Source organism: Melanotaenia boesemani, chromosome 22 (genome assembly GCF_017639745.1).
Source record: "Melanotaenia boesemani isolate fMelBoe1 chromosome 22, fMelBoe1.pri, whole genome shotgun sequence".
Classification (NCBI taxonomy): Eukaryota; Metazoa; Chordata; class Actinopteri; order Atheriniformes; family Melanotaeniidae; genus Melanotaenia; species Melanotaenia boesemani.
The window spans coordinates 23,113,136-23,134,666 of NC_055703.1; the positions used below are offsets into that span (position 1 = coordinate 23,113,136).

General features: G+C 38.9%; 1 protein-coding gene across 3 annotated transcripts in view; it reads left to right on the top strand.

Moving 5' to 3' along the window:
- The window catches only part of tbc1d32 (TBC1 domain family, member 32), an 85,193-nt gene that overhangs the window by 47,472 nt on the left and 16,190 nt on the right, over positions 1–21,531 (top strand). For 2 of the 3 annotated variants that reach the window (XM_041976503.1, XM_041976504.1), the window contains exons 29-32: positions 5,286–5,355; positions 9,206–9,318; positions 12,631–12,785; positions 13,647–13,787. In XM_041976503.1, the coding sequence (XP_041832437.1) occupies positions 5,286–5,355; positions 9,206–9,318; positions 12,631–12,785; positions 13,647–13,787 (479 nt within the window). The remainder of the gene's footprint in view (positions 1–5,285; positions 5,356–9,205; positions 9,319–12,630; positions 12,786–13,646; positions 13,788–21,531) is intronic. The other variant, XM_041976505.1, reaches the window with a different exon arrangement.

The window sequence follows — 21,531 nt, forward strand, 5'->3', positions numbered from 1 at the left end:
TCACCATCCTTCCACCATACACTCTCCCACACCTATCCCATCCTCCCACACACACATCATCCCTCCACCACTCATCCTCCCACACATACACCATCCTCCCTCTCACACACCATTCATCCACCTTCACACCTCCCATACACACACACACACACCTTCCTTCCACTACCCATCCTCCCACACATACATCATTCTCCTACACCAAACATCCACCTTCACGTACCCCATCCTCCCACACACACACACCACCCCTCCATCACCCACTCTCCCAAACATACACCACTCCCCCACACACACACCATCCTCCCTCCCATACACCATCCATCCTCCCGCACACACACCATCCTTCCACCATCCATCCTCCCACACACTCCCCCATCCCTGCACCATACATTCTCCCACACATACCCCATCCTCCCACACATACATCATCCCTCCACCATTCATCCTCCCACACCCACACCACCCCCCCTCCCACACACCACGCATCCACCTCCACACACCCCACCCTCCCACACACCATCCCTCCACCACCCATCCCCCCACACCCACACCACTCTCCCACCCACACACCCCCCCCCCCCCCCCCCCCAACACACACACACACAAACACCATCCCCCCACCACCATCCTCCCGCCACCCCACGCCACGGGGGGACAGCCCCAGCCAGGAGGCGAGGAGACACGAGCCAGGCCCCCAACCCCCCACCCCGCCCCGCCCCCGCCCCCCACTCCCCACCCCCAAAACAGCACCTTCCCCCCAGGGCCAGCAGCCAAAACCTCCCGGGACAGCCCGCCTACGCCCCGGGCCAACGCGACAGGCCACCCGGCCCGCCCCGCCCCCGGGCCATCCATGGAGACAGGGGCGCTTGAAGACCCCATCCCCCCTCCCTCCCCCACTAGTGATGGAATATATTATGTCCTGTTTGCAATTAAAAAAAGAGGGTTAAAATTGGGGGGCAGTAACTGCATTGAGGAGGGGGTGGGGCCACCTGAGCAGTCCCACCCACCTGACCTCGCATGTTCCACCCCCCAAAACGTGTTTGTATGTTGCAAATGTTATTTGTGCTCAGTGACTAAGTGGAATTAAAAGCTGGGAGGCATGCTGCCGCTCGGCGAAGCAACAGGGCCACTATGATGACCCCCCTGCCCCGCCCAGCGCAACAAGCACACCTCCCACAGCCCTACCTGTGTATGTAGTGAAGAGTGGGGGAGGGGAGGGGTCAGGAGATGTAGGTCCAGAGGGGAGTAAGCCTCCCCCCTGGAAGACGACCCGCCAGTGGCTTAGGGCGCCCCCGTCCCCCGCCGGCCCCGAAGGGCGTCACAGGCCCGGAGCAGGCACCCCAACCCAGGCACGCCACGAACCCCCCCCAGGGGCCAGCCACCAGCCCAAGGGGCCACTTTCCTCTTTTTTTTTATTTTAAAGTAGTGCCCCAGCGTGACCTTTCAGTGTCCAGTAAATATTGAAATCACCTGAAGGCGTCACTTTAGTTCAGCCTGAAGCTCTTCACATGTTTCTTTAATTTTGTTTCCCCAGAAATCTGCACTAAACTCTGGATTTCTTTCATTTAATTCTTCTTGAAAAGGTGAACTTGTTTCAGATCTGTGGGGATCTCCTTGTATTTATTTTGGTTGTGTTGGTGGTAACAGTGTCTATGATGCTCTCAGGCAGCTCTTTGGTCTTCGTCACCAAAAATGGCTAACAATTTGAACACTTTTACTATTATTTTATTAAGAAAAGATTGATTAAAAAGAGTAAACAAAATTGTTTGGTGTACAAAAAATTTGAATACAAGTGTTTTTTGGTGATTACACTAGTTTCATGATTAAATATAAGATGATGGTGCAGGACCCAGAGTCTAGACATTCGTGGTGGATTTAGGAGATGGGGAGGAGGTTGGGTTAGACAAGATGGTCTGAAAGGAGAAATAAAAACTAGGAAAACTTCCCTGTATTTATGAATGTTTACCAAATAAAACGTCCCTGAGCTGCCGAAGAAGAAAAGCTGAGATTTATTAAAGAGATTCAGAAGGATCAGATGTCACGGACTAGCAGGCAACCAGTGTTTTGAAAAGGCCGTTTAAATAATGTACAACTGGAATTGAAAGGATATGAAGTGTGTTGAGCGTTCTTTAATTTATTATGTATATTTCAATGAGCTTTTTTTCACAACTTCCAAGCCTGAAGTATTTCGTTTCCCCTCAGTGCGTCGGCTGTCTTTCATTAGCGCCGTCTCTGTACATCTGTCAGTACAAAGCCATCAACCATCTGAGGCCTGAAGAGTCTAAATTCAGTTCTTTTTGACAGCACATTCATCTTAATTCTCTCACACACTTCCGATGGATTTCTTTATTTTATGTTTTTTTTATATATACTTCATTTTCAGTAATCAAACTGTTTTGAATAATTTCATCTGGACTGAACTGTTAGGGGAATATTAAATATTTTAAAGTAGGCAAATAAAACATTTTATAAACATGAAAAAATATCAGTTTCTTGGATGAAAAATGAGGTGAGGTTGATAGAAAGTTATTGCTAAAGGAGTAAAAAGAAAAGTAAAAAGGAAGATCTCTTGGTTAGCGGTTATAGCACAAGTTTGGTTTGAAAGGAGCAACTGTCTCCAACCTAAATCTTTATAAACAGAACCTTCTCCACATTATTGATTACAGGACAGAAGCTCACAAGATAAATGCTCATAACACTAATAGAAAAAGAGAAAAATGCTCACAAATTATTTTCACGTTATCGTTGTTTTGTGAGAGGGAACACGTCTCCCTGGCAAATGAAATGGTGAACTTAAAGACAACCATCAGTGTGACTGACTACCTTTCAGTCTTTATATATGAACACGAGTCCTAACTCATCATGTTCCAGAACTGCTTCCAGAAAGTACTCGACACACTGAGTGTCTAGAACAGCTCTGATGACTCAGTAGGTGTTTTTATTCTGAGCAACTCGTCCATAAAGGGACCTGAGCTGGTGATTGTCTCATGGCAATACTCAAAACAATCGGTGTGATATGTGATGAATTAAAGTGTGAAAAGGGGTGGGATTAAACAAACCAAAGGACTATACAAGCAGCATCTCCAAAAGGGTCAAAGCCCTTTTAACTTTGTCTCACCAGTGTGGAAAATAAAGTGTGACCTCAGCCTTTAGCCTGTGTCTGTTCTCTGTTTGGAGGTGTGTCTCCTCGCCCATCATAGCTCTGACTTCTGAAAGCAGCTGTCCAGTATCTTCTTACTGAAAGTGGGTTGAAGGAAAAGACGAAAAGCATAGACAGCATTTTTACATGCAACTGCTGCAGCTTGATTTCACAGACAGAAATTTCTTTAACCAGTTCAGACCTAAAGCTTTGCATAAAATCCGCCTTCTGAAATCTGTATGTTTACTGGATGAGTTTAAACTGTCCACTAAAAAGTTTGTTTATTTCCCTTTAAAATGGATTAGTAAGGAAAATGTTTTTATAGGTGAGCAGCAGAGTATGTGGGTTGCCCAATGCCAAACATCTTGCCAAAAAGCCTCGCTTTTCCAGTGATCGCCCCACACCATCTTACTGCTTCCACTCCATATGTTTGCAGCGATTAGCTTAACATTCTCCATGTCTCATCCACACTTACGGTCCCAACTGACCTCTGTAGTAGGGTCCATGCAATCAGGCACTTGATTGTCAGTACTGGAGATACCAAAAGCTTAAAACAAGAGTATAGCAGAACATGCTGTTTGGCATTGGCAGAGGAGATTTGTCAAGTTTTCCATGGGCACAACCCACATATTCCACTGCTTATCCCAGAAATGCATCCTCCTTACAAATGTGGCTCCATTTAAAGCTAAATAAACAGGCTTATAGGTATAGGATTAACTACCAAGAAGCTTTGCTACAAGGAAATAATCCACCAAACACTAAATTCCTTACTTTTTGTGCCAAGATCATCAAGCCAGTTTTCCAGAATTTCTTCTTTTTTTTATTAAATAAAGAAAAGGCTACAGATATAAGTGGATGCCTAATAATAAAATTAAATAATAATAAAAAAACTGTGCGGTCCCCATCATTTTCAGCATAACTTTTTTTCTATTTAGGTAAAGAAGAGGAATTACTAGATTTCTGAGGCAGAAATCCATGCAAAAGCTGCAGGGCTGATATTCCTCTTCATAATATCTGCAGTTATATTTGAAACAAGTAATCCTGACCAATATCAATGATGAATTGTTTGAACCGCTTTTAAACTGTTCTTTTTTTTTTAGCAAAAGTTTAATGGTTGTGGTTAAAGTTATTAAAACCTGTAAAATCGACTCTGGTGGCGCAAAGCAGAGATGCAAGGCGACAGAGGTATTAAAACTAGAAGATTATTCTCCATTAGGCAGTTATTACCGTCTGCATGAGGTTTTCAGAGGTGTTAATATGTGAAGAGAGAAGGGTGAGAGACAACATACAGAACTAGTTTTCCGGGCACATCAAAAGCTATTTTCTCTCAATTAATACAAGATTTGATTCCCTGTGATTTTTTTTCATCATGATACCGGTGCTGTTCTCACTTTAATATGTAGACGGCAATTATTTATTTATTTATTTTTTTCTTTTGCAGTTTTCAACGCTGTTGCTCAATATATTGTATTTGAAGTTTTCCCTGCCACTAATGGTACCCTTTATACTAATTGTTAAACTCTCCTCATCATCTCACCATAAACTCTCTGAAGCAGGGGATCCATTTCCACAGATGTAATAATACTATGTTTCCCCAAAGGCAGAATGCAGTGGAAACATCCTGCAAAAGAAAATGTCAGTCTGCCCACAATTATGGCCTCATTCATAGTTGTATCCATAGGATTATACTTAGAAGTCCCGAAGCTGATATTTTTTTATGATTCTGCACAAATTATGACACTAAGAGCAAACCAGCCATTTGTGTATGTAACTGTAGCAGGAGTTTGTTCACTGCTGCAGGGAATCTGGGATCTCCTGTGGTGCTAATTTTCATTCCATTTTAAAGGATAAAAGGAAGGTACAGCCCTAAAATGTGAGATTGTGCTGCTCTAAGGCACTAAAATGCTGCTATAAAACTCCAGAACGGACTGTTGTTAAATTACCCAAATCACCTTAAAATGATACCATCTCACAAACACAGTTAAATGATGCCGTGTTGCATCTGTAGGGTGGTGAAAGTAGCAATTCTTCACCTGCTGTCATGTTTTCCCATTCTTCATGGTCATAATGCACCATGAAAGACATTTGTTGCATTCCCTGAGAAAAGCATTGTCTGATTTAATCTGCACATCCTCTTGTTTTACAGCAGACGAGAAAAATGTGAAGAACGTTGTGATATCGTCGGTAGAACAGCTGGGGATCGACACCTGTGTCAGGTATGTGAAGCAATTTCCTGCTCATAAATGTTCATTTAATTGTATAATGCTTTTACTGAGGTATGAATGAGGAGAACTTGCTGTGTAGGAAGTATTTCAGCAAAGATCGGTAATAACTGCTGAGCTGCAATCTTCAAGTGAGTTCCCATTCTTAAAAACAATCTTAAAACAATTCATTTTAGACGTACCTCAATTTTCTGGTGCCATTTACTTCTTCTTCATTTCATAAAGTAGAAGAGGTAGAGCTCTTTTTGAATATTTTTCTGGCTTTGTATATTCATGTATGTATTCTTTTATAAATATTAGTCAGTGAGCCTCAGCAGTCACACATATAGAACCCCTTCTAGCTTGTGTCTGAAATATAAATTAAGCTAGAGATATACATTTAGCTTGACCCTGAGGTGAGGAAACAGTATCTTGGGGATCTGTCTGCACCAGGAGCCCCCTCACCAAGGACCACAGAGTGCCAGGGCTGCAGTGCAGGGCCCCAGCAACCCCCCCGACCAGGGTGATCCCTACAGCAACAACATGCAGACCGAGTAGGCATAGCCGCTGGTGTGGAGGACCCCCATGAATTAAAGAATTAAAAAGTAAATAACGAAATAAACCTAAAAACAATAAGAACAATAAAAATAAACATAAAAATATGTAAGTACATAAATAATTAAATATTCAACAGTCATTTAGCAGACGCTTTTCTCCAAAGCAAGTAAGTAAAAGTATATAAAATAAGCGAAGAATCAAAGTCCAGCCCTTCAGTCATTTTGAGGTCTGGGACTTTTGACTTATAAAATAATAAGTAAATAGTTAAGAATAGACTAAATCAAACAAACTAAATAAAATAAGATTCAGCTATAAGCTAAGCTAAAAAGATTATTTAAAAATATACTTTTTTAAATAAATCGACAAAAACATGTCATTCTTGTACCATAATTGTGACTTTTTGAGGGATAACATAGTTCTAATTGCTGATATATCTATTGGTTTTATTCATCTTACTACCTCCTCAATGCATTGTATATATCTTGGAATTTTGTATGACTGCAATTATGTGGTTTTGTCTTAAATGTACATTTGACATGTATGTTATTTATTGTGTTTAAGGGTACCCTCAGAGGCAGCCACCTACATTTTTGTCATGCCTCCATGTATGATGAAAATGAAGCTATTCTATCTACATGTACAAGGGTAACAATTAAAAATTTCAATAACGGTTAATCGCATTGTTACATGGAAAATTCCAGAACAAATGCAAAAGCAGAGTATTGCTCTATTTTCTCTTAAAAATTATATAAGAAATATATTAAGAAAATGTAGCAACTTTTTGTTTAAAAACACTTTAAACAAACTGCTTAACAGCAAAATTCTCCTTACACATTACAACTTAAACATAATGTCTTAAAATCAAATATATATGACAAAGAAGGATGAAAATATCAGGATTTATTTGTTAAATGGCAAAAAAACTAAACCAAACTACAGTAGTATGAAGTTCAAAGCTCTGTGAAGCCGCCTTCCTTCTAAACACAGAGGAAACCATATCTGACATATGGGTGCGTTTCCCTGCTATAAAAAGCAGGATTAGAATTTCAGTACTAATATTTTATGAGGGAAAGTAAATTTTAATCGACTTTTTAGGACAAAATAAAAAGACACTGTAAAAAAAGAATTCTTGGGCTTCACACTTTCTTCAGAAACTCAGTGCAGGACTTTGGGAACTAGTTTTCCGCAAGTGCACACATCACTGGTTCATGTCACCACGGGTCATCTCGCATCCCGGCTCGTAATGAACGAGATGCGAGTTCACGGCCATGTGGATTCAGAGCCAATGAGCAAGCGACTGAAAAAATGTGTCAACGTGTGATAAAATAATTGTTGGGATGAATTAATTAATGCATTAACACGATGACACGTTAACTGTCCAGCCCAAAAAAAAACCCATAAACATAAAAACTAAACACCTCAGAGACCTTCCTTTAGCAGAGTAATATCATTAGCCGTTGTCAGTGAGATGATGCTGTTAAGCAAACTTTACTTTTTTATTTTATGCACCCTGTGCATAGCATTCTGATATTTGCTAAAAAAAAAAAAAAACAACAAAGATCTGTCTTTTATGTGCACTGACTCATATTCAGAAGTCTTATTGTTTTATTGCATCCTTGTCTTTGTGTTCATGTTGGGGCTCTTTTGTGTGTTCACCACTTTCATGCTGTTTTTAAACTCTCTCTTTTATAGTAAGAAATATGTATGTATGTGGGCATGAGTCTCTTAGTTGTTGATATTTAAGGAAATATTTTGAGCAATTTCTGAGCTTTTCGGGCTCCACTTGTAAGTTTTGTGGTTCTTCCACATTCCTCTGTAGCTTATAACTGTTAAGTCATTTGCAACCTCATTTTGTGGTTTTGGGTCATTCCAAGTCCATTTATGGTTGTTTTTGCTGTTATTACAAGCCGCTACTGCAGCTAATCTTGCGGTTGGTTTTTTTCTTTGTACTTCTGGTTGCTGGACTGATTGTTGGGTATTTGCAATTGAAGGCTTTATAGAGAGATGGGAATCAGGCACATATATACATTATGTAAAGCAGTTTCTTTGAGTTTTATGCAGTTACCCTTAAAGAACACTTGTGTGCTAACACATGTATGTATAATATACATTGTTCCCCAGTGCTATTCAAACCTGGTGTTAGCTGCAAGTTTCTCTTTTGTTTCTGAAGTTTCTGAATCTATCAGTAAATCCAGGTGCTATCCTAATCCCTCTCAAAAATGCTTAATTTTTAGTCAGTAATTAATTTAAAATCAGTTCTTTAAAGGCTCACTTCCAAATTGACAGATTTGCAAATATTTACTGGACATGAAAAAAGAAATTCCTGAAGAAACGACTTCAAAATGTTTAATCAAACGAACTGGAGATAAAATGCAGCGGCGACAAGAGATGATTCCCAGTTAATCAGCTGAACAAACCGTCACCATCCTGCAAGTTTTAGCTGTTTCCCTGCTTGCACTCACACAGCCCAAATTAATGGCTCGTTAAAGGGTGTGTACTGAACCTAGGAACATCAGGTGTGTTGACGCAGTGTAAACAGCTAAAACCTGCAAGGCAGTGGCCTTCAAGAACTAGAGTTGAAGAACAGTTTATGTCTTGTTTTTTACAATTAAAGATGTAGCAGCAGGAAGGCCAGGCCACTTTAGTTGTTGCATCAGTGTAGAATCGCTACAGCTGCATGTTGCCATGTTTTATGTGTTTATTATAACAACTTAAAAAAGGGAAATAAAGATAGCTGCTCCAAGGCACAGGTGTGAGGAATTTGGATTTTGCCCTGTGAATTTCATCAATCTGGTCAGAGGTACAGCTCCAACCATGTTCAAAGTTTTCACCTGACTGGGATCCAAGTTGTGTCCAAATGTTGTCAAACTACCCCTAAAAAACAAATGGCATGTTTGCATTTTGACACGTTAAAAGTTGACAGAGCATCATCCCTTATAGGATTAAATGTTAAAAAAGAATTTTTTTTCTAATCCTTGATTCAGGAATGTCAGACTAGCTGAGTTTGATCTTTACCATTGGACCGTTCAGTAAAGTTTTGATGAGTCCATGTGGGCATTTGCTCTGAGCCTCAGTGTTTCTGTTTCTCTCAGCTTGATAGAAAATGTCCTGTTGTAGAGTAGTAGTAGACTGGGATTATGGGAATTGAGGGAAAAAAAGTCTAGGAGAAGTGATGTTTATAAATGCTCACAGCGGTCTAGATTTATATGATTCTAGTCTTAACATTAATCCTAATGGGGGGGGAGACAGATTTCCAAATGGGTACAAATGTGAGGTTCACGTTGTCTGTTTTATCTGAAATCCACAGGTATGGCGTCTACCTCAAGTTGCTGAAAGAAGATGCCACGAATGACCTGATGCTGCTGATGAAGCACATAAAGATCTTCTTGTCCTCACAGAGAGTTAAGACATCAGTGCTCAGTATCCTGCAGAGTCTATGCACTTTATTCTTATATATGCCTGTATAACCTCAAAGTTCTCCACATTTCTGGAACAAAAATCTGTAAATCAGCTTGGAAAATTTTGTCTTCCACTGAAGTCATTTCTAATTTGCTTGTGTGCAACCAAATCATTTGGCCTCTTGAAAATCCTCAGGTCTGCTGAGATGTTCTGCAGTTAATGTATTGACCACTGTTGTTCAAGGTAATCATTCAGCATGTTTAGAGGACACAACACAAAAAAAGAAAAATGGTTTGGACTGAATCCAAACTTTTTAAAAATATAAACATGTCGGTCCAAAATTAGACTAACAGACCCAGATAATAAACAGTCACTCCTACATGTAAACAGCAGACAAGCCTTAAGTGGGCTTTGACACAACCACAAGCTCCAAAGTTTAATCTTTATTTGAATAAATATGAAATGAGTATAAATTAATTTAGCCGAACGCCAAAAGAACCTGCTCTCATTAGTCTTTCTCTAGCTTTTGTCAGGCATGAGAAAGCAAGTGGACAAAGCAGCATTTTTCCAAATGTCAATCTGCTCTAATAAAATCCAGATAAATCGCTTTTAAGCTTAAAGAGAATTTAGCTGTTCTTACATACGCTATGATCTCTTCCAGAGACATTTTTAAGCAACAGTCCACAGCTTTGCAGCATCTATATACTTTTCTGAATAACTTGTATAATTATGCTGGAACCAGGACCCTTTAGTTCTTCATCATCATCATTGGCCAACTGTTGCACATTGCTGCTGTGGACTCGGCCTACAGCATGTTTGTGTGGTGTCAGCCGTGTCATGCTGATAAATCCACCATTCTCCGTCTAAAGCTGATAACATCAGTCTGTCGGATCAACACAATGCACTTTATCTTCCTCAATCTGTGTCTATGTGAACAATTCAGCCTTCTTTTGTCCCAAATGGCGACTGATAGACCTCACTTTTCCTTCTTGCTTCCATTGTTGCTGAACTGAACAAGAAAACACTGAGATAAAGAATCTTCACCAGTACAAAACACCGATAAAAAAAGCTCAGAATAAGGAGAATGTCATCAGAACTTTAATGGTAAGTTTGTAAATTAGTTGTATGTGAATTTAGAAAGTTTCTGCAACAGCGCGGAATATCCTTTGTGCATACAGAGAGTAAGGGGAAGATACGCAGCATGGTACTGCTTTAAACAAACCTCTGAGTTTATCTTCAAGTAGTTTGAAATTCATACAGTGTATTGAAGTGAAGTGTAGGATCTGAAACGTACTCCAAACCTCGGTTGAAGGAAGGAGCTACAAAGTAAATCGCTGACTTCAGAGGGAGAAAGTCATTTAATTAAATCAGTGTTTTCGTTTGAGATTTCTAGTTTCATTCGTGTTGTTGAGGGACAGCAAATCAAAATTTTAATTCCTATGGGACACTGCTTTATTTTTTATAACCCTTTAAAAGTGATGTCTTGACAGTTTATCACAAATGTATGAGGCTCGTCTGTCAATCCGATTCAAAGCGCCAGCTCGTCCCACTTCGTCTGCATACATTTGTGTGTGTACAGTGACTTTATTATTTTATTAAAAAAAAAAAAAAAAACTGAGCGTTCCTGTCAGAAAAATAACTCATAGAAGGTTTTATGGGATATTTTCTGCACTCATTGTTGGACTTTGTCAGACATTAAGAGATCTTTGCAGTAAATTCCCACTTACAGAAGAAAGATATCGAAATACTTTACAAATGACCTGTTGGCTCATTCATTTTAACAGAAACAAAGGGTTCCAGGGAATTTTCCAGACAGAACACCTGCTTTCTAATAAACGCTTGATGCATAAAACATGAGTGGAAGCGATGAGTCATGGTGACTTCTCACATTTTAAGTAACTAAAATCTGTTTCTGACATTTCTATCCATCAAACAGATGCTGCTCAGCGTGCACAGCATGAGCCAAGAAGTCTCTAAATATCCTGCTGAGTTACAGACTGACAGATTTCACAGGATTAACTTTTATTATAGGATTCAATAAAGCTTTTTTTTCCCTGTGTAGTTTTTTTTTATTATTATTATTAATTTGCTTTTGTTAAGTTGTTGTCAAACGATGGATAGCATCATTTTGTTTAATCTTTTTTGGGTCTGTTGAGCTGTTAACCAAATTCTATGATTTACAGTAGCATTTACTAAACAGGATTTTAATTCTAATAAATGTTCTTTTTTTCTCTCTAACACTTAAAAACCAGAGAAGTTGTATTAAAAATCACATCTTACAATCAACTATTTTAGGACATGAAATAGTTGAGCCAGAAACGATAAACTGATAAAGATTTTTATTTCTTTTTCATATTTATATAATAAATCAGCAGACATCATAATAGTAAAACAATTAATAAAGATGTCGACATATTTTAAAATATTTTTAAACCTAATTTCTTTGTGACAGAAATGAATAATAATTTGTACAAATATAAAATATATTGACTATTAGAAGGGCAAGCTGCAAATCTAATTTATTATTTTTGTGCTTTTATAAAAAAAAGCAGTGATGGCCTGGGTTGTGGAGTTATTGCCTGTAGGGTCTGAATGCAATTATAACACATATTAAAGAGGTGAATTTAATAAATAAGTGTTCACCTGCTTAGAAAACAACAGATGCATGTGATAAGAGAAAGTTTTAAGTAAAAAACTTTGCAGCAGAATTTAAAATCCTGTAGTTTTCATTCCTGTGTTACAGTGGGTTAGTTTGGAGTTTAAATCCTTAAAAAAACACAACATTCATACATGACTCCCAATAATCCAAAATGACAAATAAAGATTTTCCTGCTTAAACTGGCTGAGCAGAGACTTTGAATCCTTCATAAATGTTTGACCTGACGCTGTAATAAAACCAAACCGGGATCTAAGCAGACCTGACTGTTTTCATCTGAGTTTACAGTTTGCTGCATCAGTTTAATTAAATGTCAAGCAAATTCTACTTTATTGTTAACTGATGTCAGAGTGTTAGATGCTTAACTTTTAATTGGCACAAAAAAAGGCTTCAGTGTCCTTTTTACACAGCACGCTCATAAAGTGTTCAAACTAAAAAGATCTGTGAATCTCAGCTGAGAAATCCGGTTTGAGTTGGAGCTTGTTCTGATTCGGTGGATCATTAAACAGAAGGCTTAGTTTGATGGTATTTTTAAAATATGCTTTGTTGGGTATATTTGAAAGTAAAATAAACTCTCCTGCAGTATTTATTGTTTATTTTAGCAGTGCTGTGAGTGTGAGTCACTGATCTTAGTCTCTTATCCACCAGTTTTTTGCTTCCTTAAGTCTGCCCTGCAGTCACTCAGCAGGATGATTACCCAGGTCACGACTGGCTGGCCTCCACCATTTTTCTCATCATGGCTGGAAACATGGACCAGTCACTACGTTTGCTGCTCAGCCTCTCTTCTTTGCTCACGTCTGCGTTTATCTGGCCTGCGAGGATACATGCATCAGTAAGTAACTGTTACAGTCATCAAATTATAAAGCTTTTCATTTAAATTGTCTGAATTTGTGACTTCAAGTAGTAGAGAGAGCAATTTAAAATTGATCACTAAAGAAGTGATTGTATTACCAGAAGCCAGATAGGAGGTGTTTCCAGTTAGTGGAGCTGTGTGAGGTCAATATTTACCTAGTATTACACCTACAAATATCTTCCTTATTCTTATTTAATCCGTATTTTCTTTATAAATGAGCAATCATTAATCTCAGATGTTACAACTAAGAAAAACCAGAGAATAAATTTTAATGACTTTTAGTTACTTTGAATTATTTTACAAAGGGAAGAAACTTAAGAATGACCAACATACATGAATTGATAATAAAGAATAATACAAATGTAAAAATTCTTGATGAATAGATCAACTGAAAGGACTAATTAAAAAATGAAGGTTCGCTTTAATCATTCTGAATTATACAAGAAACTGAAGTACTGAGATTTTCCATGTTCCATCATTATTCCAGCTTCTTCTCCTCTATTCCTAAAAGTCAATAATTTCTCAGTCGGACTCGAGTGAACGTTTCATTACGTGCTCTTGGTGTGTTTGATCCAGATATATTTGGTGAATTTCTTACACAGCAGTTAGCCTTCGACAACAGCAACATGGTCGATATCGCGGAAAATGGAAAAGCCACAAATAATTAAGCAGCGAAGGCGAATATAAGAGGGAATGTGGGGATGAATACACAGTGTTAAATAAGCTGCATGCTGTTTCTGCATTTAAATCAAACTGAAAGTCTCAGTATCTCAGCAGTAAATCTAAAACCAATATACAACTTTTGTAATGAAGTCCTATGTTTTTTGTGTGTCGTGACAGGTCCATTTCCCACAGGCAGTAGCTGAATCAGGCATCTTTCCTGTTTACTGGTGCACAGCTCACTATGTGGAGATGCTGCTGAAAGCTGAAGTCCCTCTGGTCCATTCTGCCTTCAGGATGTCTGGTTTCACCCCCTCCCAGGTAACTTCTATAACCTGCTCTCCAAAGTCCGTACGGAGATTTATGGTTGAATTCTGGCTCTTCTGAAGAGGTTTTGGATAAATTGTCATAATAGCATGTCTGTAAGGTCAAACACATTCATGAGAAGGTTACATTAACGTTGTTGTTACCATAGCTGCACCGTTAGTTAAAAGCAATTTCAGAAAGTTTTACCCTCTAAAGTTCTGTTCCTCATTGCTTTCCTAACAGAAGCAAAAAATCAACTATAAAAGCACAGTCTCAGGGTTTGGATCACTGATGAGTGTGGACTCATCTGACATGATTGAATGCAGGTAGACAAGTTTCTGAATAGGTTAGAAAACCAAAACAAAGTGGAAATATTAAACCAGGACTGACTGAATAAACCTGGATGCTTCAGAAAAGCATCACAGAAAAACAGCTGGCTTATTAAAGCTAACTGCTATCACCGGGAATAATTGCATCTTCAAATTACTGGAAGGGTTAAACACCTATTTATTTTAATGTTTGTTTTCTAGTGATGGACAAGGTAACATAAACATAATATTTTGTTTTCATCTATAATTACTTACGCAGGTGTGCTAGCAGTGTTGAGGATGTGTCTTCACCACAGTCTCATGTTGGTGTGCATGCAGACGAAATATCTTAACACACAAGCTTTCAGATGCTGTAATGCACACTGACAAGGCAGAAATGCTTCCTCACTGGGATACTTTTCTTTTTTTTATTGCTGCTGCTCTGCTTGCTTGAATGCACATAATTCCATCTGTCTCAGCTGAAGCTGCTCTCATAGGTTGCTCAGTCAGTGTCAAAGAAGTAGCAAACATTCTCATTGTCCTGCTGTATCCTTCTGGCTTACGTTTTGTGTTTTGTTTAGTAAGAAAATAATCATTTACCAGCAATAACATATTTTTGGCAGTTTTACTTATTTTTTTTCTGCTTTCTGCTTTCTCAGATAAGAGTTTGTAAAACTGGTTGGTGTAAAAGGGTTCATGCCGCTGTGGTGTTGCTGGAGAGAATATGCACTCTTTCCTTTAGAACAGCATTAATCCTTCATGGCATAGATTCAACAAGGTGTTGGAAACATTCCTCAGAGGTTGACATGACAGCATTACAGAGTTGCTGCAGATTTGTCAGCTACATCCATCTCATCCCAAAGCTGCTCTACTGGACTGAGATCTGGTGACTGGAGGCCGTTGGAGTCCAGTGAACTCATTGTTATGTTCAGGAAGCAGTTGGAGATGATTTGAGCTTTGTGACATGGTGCATTATTCTGCTGGAAGTAGCATCAGAAGATGCTAGACTGTGGTCATAAAGGGATGGACATGGTCAGCAACAATACCCAGGTAGGCTGTGGTGGTTAAACCAGACCACGTTGGGACTAAGGGGCCAAAGTGGGCCAAGAAAATCTTCCTCACATCATTACACCATCATTGAATTGTTGATACAAGGCAGGATGGATTCATGCTTTCATGTACAGGTAAAAATTACAATATCGTGGAAAACTTAATTTATTTCAGTAATTCAACTTAAACGGGGAAACTAATATATAAAGCACTTTGAGAGCACCCATGTTGTTTTGCAGTTACCCTTTGAGGCTTCCTCTTCTTGTGGAGAGGTCAATGATGGTTTTCTGCACTGTCAGGTCAGCAACTGTCCTCATGATTGTGGATTCTACTGAAACAGACTGAGAGACCATTTAAATGCTCAGGAGTTTTTTTTTACTGGTGTTTTGGATTAATTAGCTGATTAGGGTGTGGCAGTTAGAGGCTACGACATTGAACCTTTTCACAGTATTCTTATTTTCTGAGGTGTCGATTTTTAGGTTTTCTTAAGCTATAAGCCGTAATCATCAACATTATAACAAATACATGCTTGAAATATCACACTTGTAATGAGTCTGTAAAATAGTTTCCCTTTTTAAGTTGAATAACTGAAATTAATTTTCAAATTTTTTGAGTTTACCTGTGTTTTCCACCAAATTCTGAGCCTACCATCTGATTGTGGAGCTGAAGTAGAGACTCATCAGACCAGCAACGTTTTTCCATCTTCTCTTTTTAATCCTGTGAATTGTAGCCTCAGTTTCCTGATGCTGGTGTGGTCTTTTGCTTCAAGGATGGTAGTGTTGTGTGTTCAGAGATGTTGTTCTGCAGACCTTAGTTTAGCTTATTTGACTTCCTGTTGCCTTTTTATCATCTCCAACCAGTCTGCCCATTCTCCTCCGATATTAACAAGACTTTTTTGGCCTAGATAACTGTTGCTCACTGGATATTTTCTCTTCTTCAGGCCATTCTCTGTAAACCCTAGAGATGTGTGAAAATTCCAGTAGATCAGCAGTTTCTGAAATACTCAGACCAACAACTAGGCCTCATTTAAAGTCACTTAAGTCCTCTTCTTCATTCTGATAAAAGCACAGTTGATGCAAAAGTTAAAAAAGATATTCAAGATTTCAGACTTTAACATTCAGGTTTGTGGCTGTAAAATAATTCCCATTTATTATGTAGTCATGATGCAGCTAAAGCACTAACATAACTTTAATTATCACAGGAAGTGACAGTCAGATTGATGAAACTTTGAAGACAATATTTTTCTTTTGGCTGCAGACAAGTAGTTTAAATCACATGATTAATACCTGCTTTAGTATTGTATTAGTGTAATTTTTTCTTTAACCTATAAAGGATTTAATGATGCAGAATATACTGCTTGGACTTTTTAGCAGGCTGGGTTGGGTACCAGCATTTTTCTTTTGTCTTTGCTTGACTTATTAATCCCATCAGACAGACCCAGAGGCCTTTACAACCACACTTTTTGTTGCTCTGCTAATTACTTACATTTTCATCCTTTTTTAGCCTCGGTCAAATAAAAAAGAAAACAAAACAAAATACGGCTTTGACAGTGAATCCTTTAAAAAAATTATCTGCTTATATCTCACAAACAGTGGGGCAGAAAGAGGGTTTTCACCTTGAATGTTCTCGTGTTTTGATCCCTTCTTTGATTCTCTACGGTTGACAGTTTGTAGAGGGCTGCTCATAACACCCCCAGCATTTGCATCAAAGACCTGAACCTTGCGTCTCCAGGGTGAAGTAATGTGTTGACATTTAGCTCATCACGCCTCTGTTTAAAGTGGAAATAGGCACCTTGACTTCAGTCAAGGATTGTAGCTTTAAAAGCCTGACAAAGCAGCAGAGGTCAATAAAGTTTTGAAGCACTGATGTTGATATGGAAGAGGTTGTGGCAAATGTTTTTGGATTCAGGTCTCACTCAGAACCGATTCGTAGAGTGTTTGAACACTTGGAGCAGTCAGTGTTTATGAAAGGAATCATGTGATGCATCTGTAAGTGTGTCTTAGATAAACAATTATATTCTTCGTAAACCTTTGCTTTAAATTTGTGATAGTTGACATTTTTCATGCCGTTTTTTTGTTCTTTCTGTGTTATTGGGGAGCGAGGACCTACCTTGTGAAGTTTGAAGTAGCTTGAATAAGCTTGTGATATCTTTGTTAGACCTAATATTTATTTAGTAGAGACAATGCATGCACAGAATAGACGTGTGATGATTTGATTCTCCTGTTAATGATTCAGTACATCTAAAGATGCAAATTGGTGCCTCGTAACATTAAATAATTCTCCACATTCAGCTGCATAAAACACAAAATTACAAAGAGTTTGATTAAACGATCCCCCCCTTTTTTTAAGTGCTTCTAAAACTGGTGTAGACATATTTGATATTGTGTTACCTCGTCTAGGATTTTGATGGGTTAGAGCTAAATCCCAGTTTTTTTTTTTTTTTTTTTTTTTTTGGTTTTGTTTTTTTATGGATGAATTTTGTCCTATAGTTTTCTAAAAGAAAGCATGTTCGGGTCAATGAGGACGTAAGGTCACTCTTCCTCGGAAGGGTCACATGATGTTGCTATGAAGCATCTTATAGGCTGTTCCTACCTAGGTTTGCCAGACGCCAGATGTAATGGTGTCTTGTGGAGGATGGCATCCCAGGTGTGACAAAGTATAAGATTCCTCATCCCTGTTGATGTTCCTCGGGGCCCATTTTGGAATCTTTATGGCCTCCCTGTGGTATTTGCTGCTTTCTGAGCAGATGACTCTGATTTCTTCCTAATCCATGATGTGGTTTTACATTTTGTTGTTTCCCTGCCTGTGTCTATCATCCTATTGTTTCCTTTTCACATTCTTTCCTGTGTTCACCCTTCCTTATATTAGAGGTTCTTCCTGTTTCCCCAAAAGGCACCAGATAGCAGGGGGCATGATCGTTCTCTGCTGTCTGGCAAACATAAGAACAGCCTTTAGGACTGTTCACAGCAACATCATGTGACCTTTCTGAGGAAGGCTACAGGAAGTAGCCCAAACATATGAAGGTAAACATGGATCTTATTTTCTTAACTGTTTTACCAAAAGTAAGTAGAGTATAATATTCTAACCAGAAGACAGTATGAAGACTTGCGGATGCTTAGAATGACCAATGACTCTACACCTCTCCCATGGGACTGCTTCTTTTCAGATCTGTACTACTTGGATCTCATTATTACACTCTAAGACAGGGGTGTCAAACTCCGGTCTTCAAGGGCCGGTATCCTGCAGGTTTTCATTGTTTCCCTGATCTGACGTCCCTGACTGAAATTAATGCGTTATTGTGAAGAAGTTGACAGACGCTGGTGGAACCATTTGATTTTATTCAGGTGTGCTGGAGCAAGGAAATAACTAAAACCTGCAGGATACTGGCCCTTGAAGACCGGAATTTGACAACCCTGCTGAAAAAGGACATATAGCGAATAACCTGAGAGCTCATACCACCAAACTGACAAAAAAATATCTAACTGACAGTTTTATTCTCAAAATCTTGTATTTTCCTTGTTTGCAGATGGACCGTGAACATTTAGTAGTAGGCTACTGCAATGTTTCTCAGTCTTAGTCATCGGGGACACATGTCAAGTGAGATTTAGAGGTTTCCAACTTCAGCACACCTGATTCAGGATAATTGAACAGCTTATGAAGTTCTTTGTAAGTCCGCTAATAAGCCATTCATTTGGGTCGGATGTGTTAAAGTATGGAAAACTCTAAAACATGCAGGGCAGGGGTCCTCGAGGACCAGGATTGAGAAGCACTGGACTACTGGTCCCTCTTATAGCCACAGTCTTGTTGCAAGTCTTGTATTGAGCTGGCCCAAGTTGAAAAATATTAATTACTCCATTATGTATTGACTCCACAAACTCTAAACTTCCCTGTCACTCCATTCCTCTGTGTTTTAAGTTTGTAGTCACTAAAGTGAAGAACCATTGCAGGATGTGTGTTAAACAGTCTTAAAGCACAGCTGTCTGCAGCACCACCAAAGTTTGAAGAGTAGAATTTTAGCCCATCACTGCCATAGAGCTGTGTGCAGTGGACTCACTGTAGCTCTCAAACATTTTCTTCTTAGAAGTAAAATAAGACCCTATTTGTTCAAGCAGTACATAAGCATTTTAACACGAGGACAACCACAGAAGCGCAGACACCAGTCAGTCCCTGTGAAAAGTTTAAAGGCTCTCTTCGCCATGTCTCAGGGCAACATATTTGTCAGGATTGTAGAACATGTTGGGAGACATGCTCTATTGCCAAATGTGTCCTTCATGCGAGTGGAAAGTGAACCCAGTGGTGGCTCAGATGCTCAGGAAGAGAGGTAACCTGCCCCACTGGGACACTTCATTGGCTGCCAGTTACTTGGTCTCCTTCCAGTACCTGCAGCTATTGTTATAGTGTTAAGGTTAATAGTTTTTGTCCTGAGGCGACTGCACCCTTGTCTGCAACCAAGTTGAAGGCATTTACAATTTGTTGAAGCTTAGTTAAATTTCTGACTGATTTGCTGTTGCTTTTTAAAAATTGTAAAATTAGCTAAATCCTGAGCATTCACCTGGTCAGGCACCATGATTGATGGTCTGTCTGTTGTCAGACCATCAGTTATATCCAAACAGGAAATTTAATAGAAGACTAAAGAATTACACTATATAATTTAGTTTTTTTAGTTTTTCTCTCGCTCTCTCTCTCGGGTATCTGTAAGAGTTTATTTTTTAAGGTTATTCTGTGGTACTTGCCAACTATTTCTGGAATCTTTCTGCTTGTCGATTGCATTGCAAAGCTGGCTGCACCCGATCAAAGCATGGATTCCCCATTGAGAACAAGCTCAATCTGCAAAATCTTGTTCACAAACATTGTAGTCTGGCACTTTGTAGGCTTCTGCAAACTAGAAATGGCTTTTCACAGCAGTAAAAGTACATCAGCATTTTAAGTATCCCAGAGGGACGAGACTGCGGCAACATCAAGACAGCCTCTTCAGGATACCCTCCTCTTCACCAAAGCACAGCATGGTCCTGACATGTTGCCTTACCTTCCTTGGATTAGCTGAAGAAGAGTAAGGTTAAAAAAAATTAAAACGATTTAAAGCACATGAGAGGGAGTGCAGTATGTATGCCTGCATGCTCAAACACAAACACTATCATGAATTTAGCCATTGAAGTTTTTATTACAACACACAAATTAGGAAGTCAGTATTGTCATTACATGCTTCTAAGGAGGGAGGCAATGTTAATCTAATATATTTATGGAGCGTAAGTAATACATGATTGCATGCTTGAGCAGACTTTTTTGTTTGTGAGCACAGAGGCTAATTATCAGCTTTACAATAAGTTGAAACCCCATGTGTGCACTGTCTGCTTAATGAAACTAAATAAAAGGATATGAAGCTCAGTCCAGGTTAGAACAGCTGTGGGCCGCTCATATATTCTAACATGTTTAATGTAATTTTGTTTAATGTAAAGGTTTTGTGGTTGTATAGTATACAGTACATAGTGTATAATTGCTGTATCTGTTTGGAAATTCCAGTAATAAGTAGTCAGAGCCTATACAAAGCTCTAATTATAACTTTTGTCTTGATTTGAATTCCTTCTCTGTCCTCAGTAGGAAAAAAGACTCTTCTCTAAAACTGCTGTAGTATACTTGCCTTTCTTTTCACTGAGATCAGTAGAAATCCCCTGTTAAACCTCCATTAGAATCACAGATTTTAACTCCGTTATATGCTGAAGAAAGAAACATTAGCATGCATCTTCTTGTCTCTTGGTCCCCTAATCCCATCTCAATATTCAAGACTGTTGAGAGTAACGGAACAATGTTTCACTCTCAAACGTTTCCAGAAAAAGCCGTTGAGAGAAGCCAAGTCAGCAGGCGGAGTGAATGCAGCAAGAGAGCATCTCAGATATTCCACAGTTGGTACCATATAAAGGGGCTTAAAGACAGCTTTTGTCATTTTAAAATTTACACATCGGAAATCGATTAGAAATTACTTTATATGAACAAAAAAGCGTGACATGTTCGACTACGTTATTTAGCAAGAACTAAGCAAGTCGGAACTTGCTGTGACGTCCACTCTTAGGAAGATTGGCACCTGTCCTGAATGTTACCCACTAAATCATTCTTACTGTAGAAAGATGGACTAATGAGCTGCTTCTCTAAGATCATTGCTGATGTCTTTCCTCCTTGGCATTGTGTTAACACCGTTGAATGCATCAGGGTATGTTTATTAAATAAGCTGCTGTTTCCATAGAGATGCTCACTCAGTATTTCATTTTTTTACACTGTTCTTCTGCGTTTTCTGTCATACTTTGATCTTATCATATGTAATTCAATTCAAGGTTTTATTTACCTAATTATATGACCGAATAACGACCAAATGTACTGATACATAAAACTTTTATCATTGGCCAAAT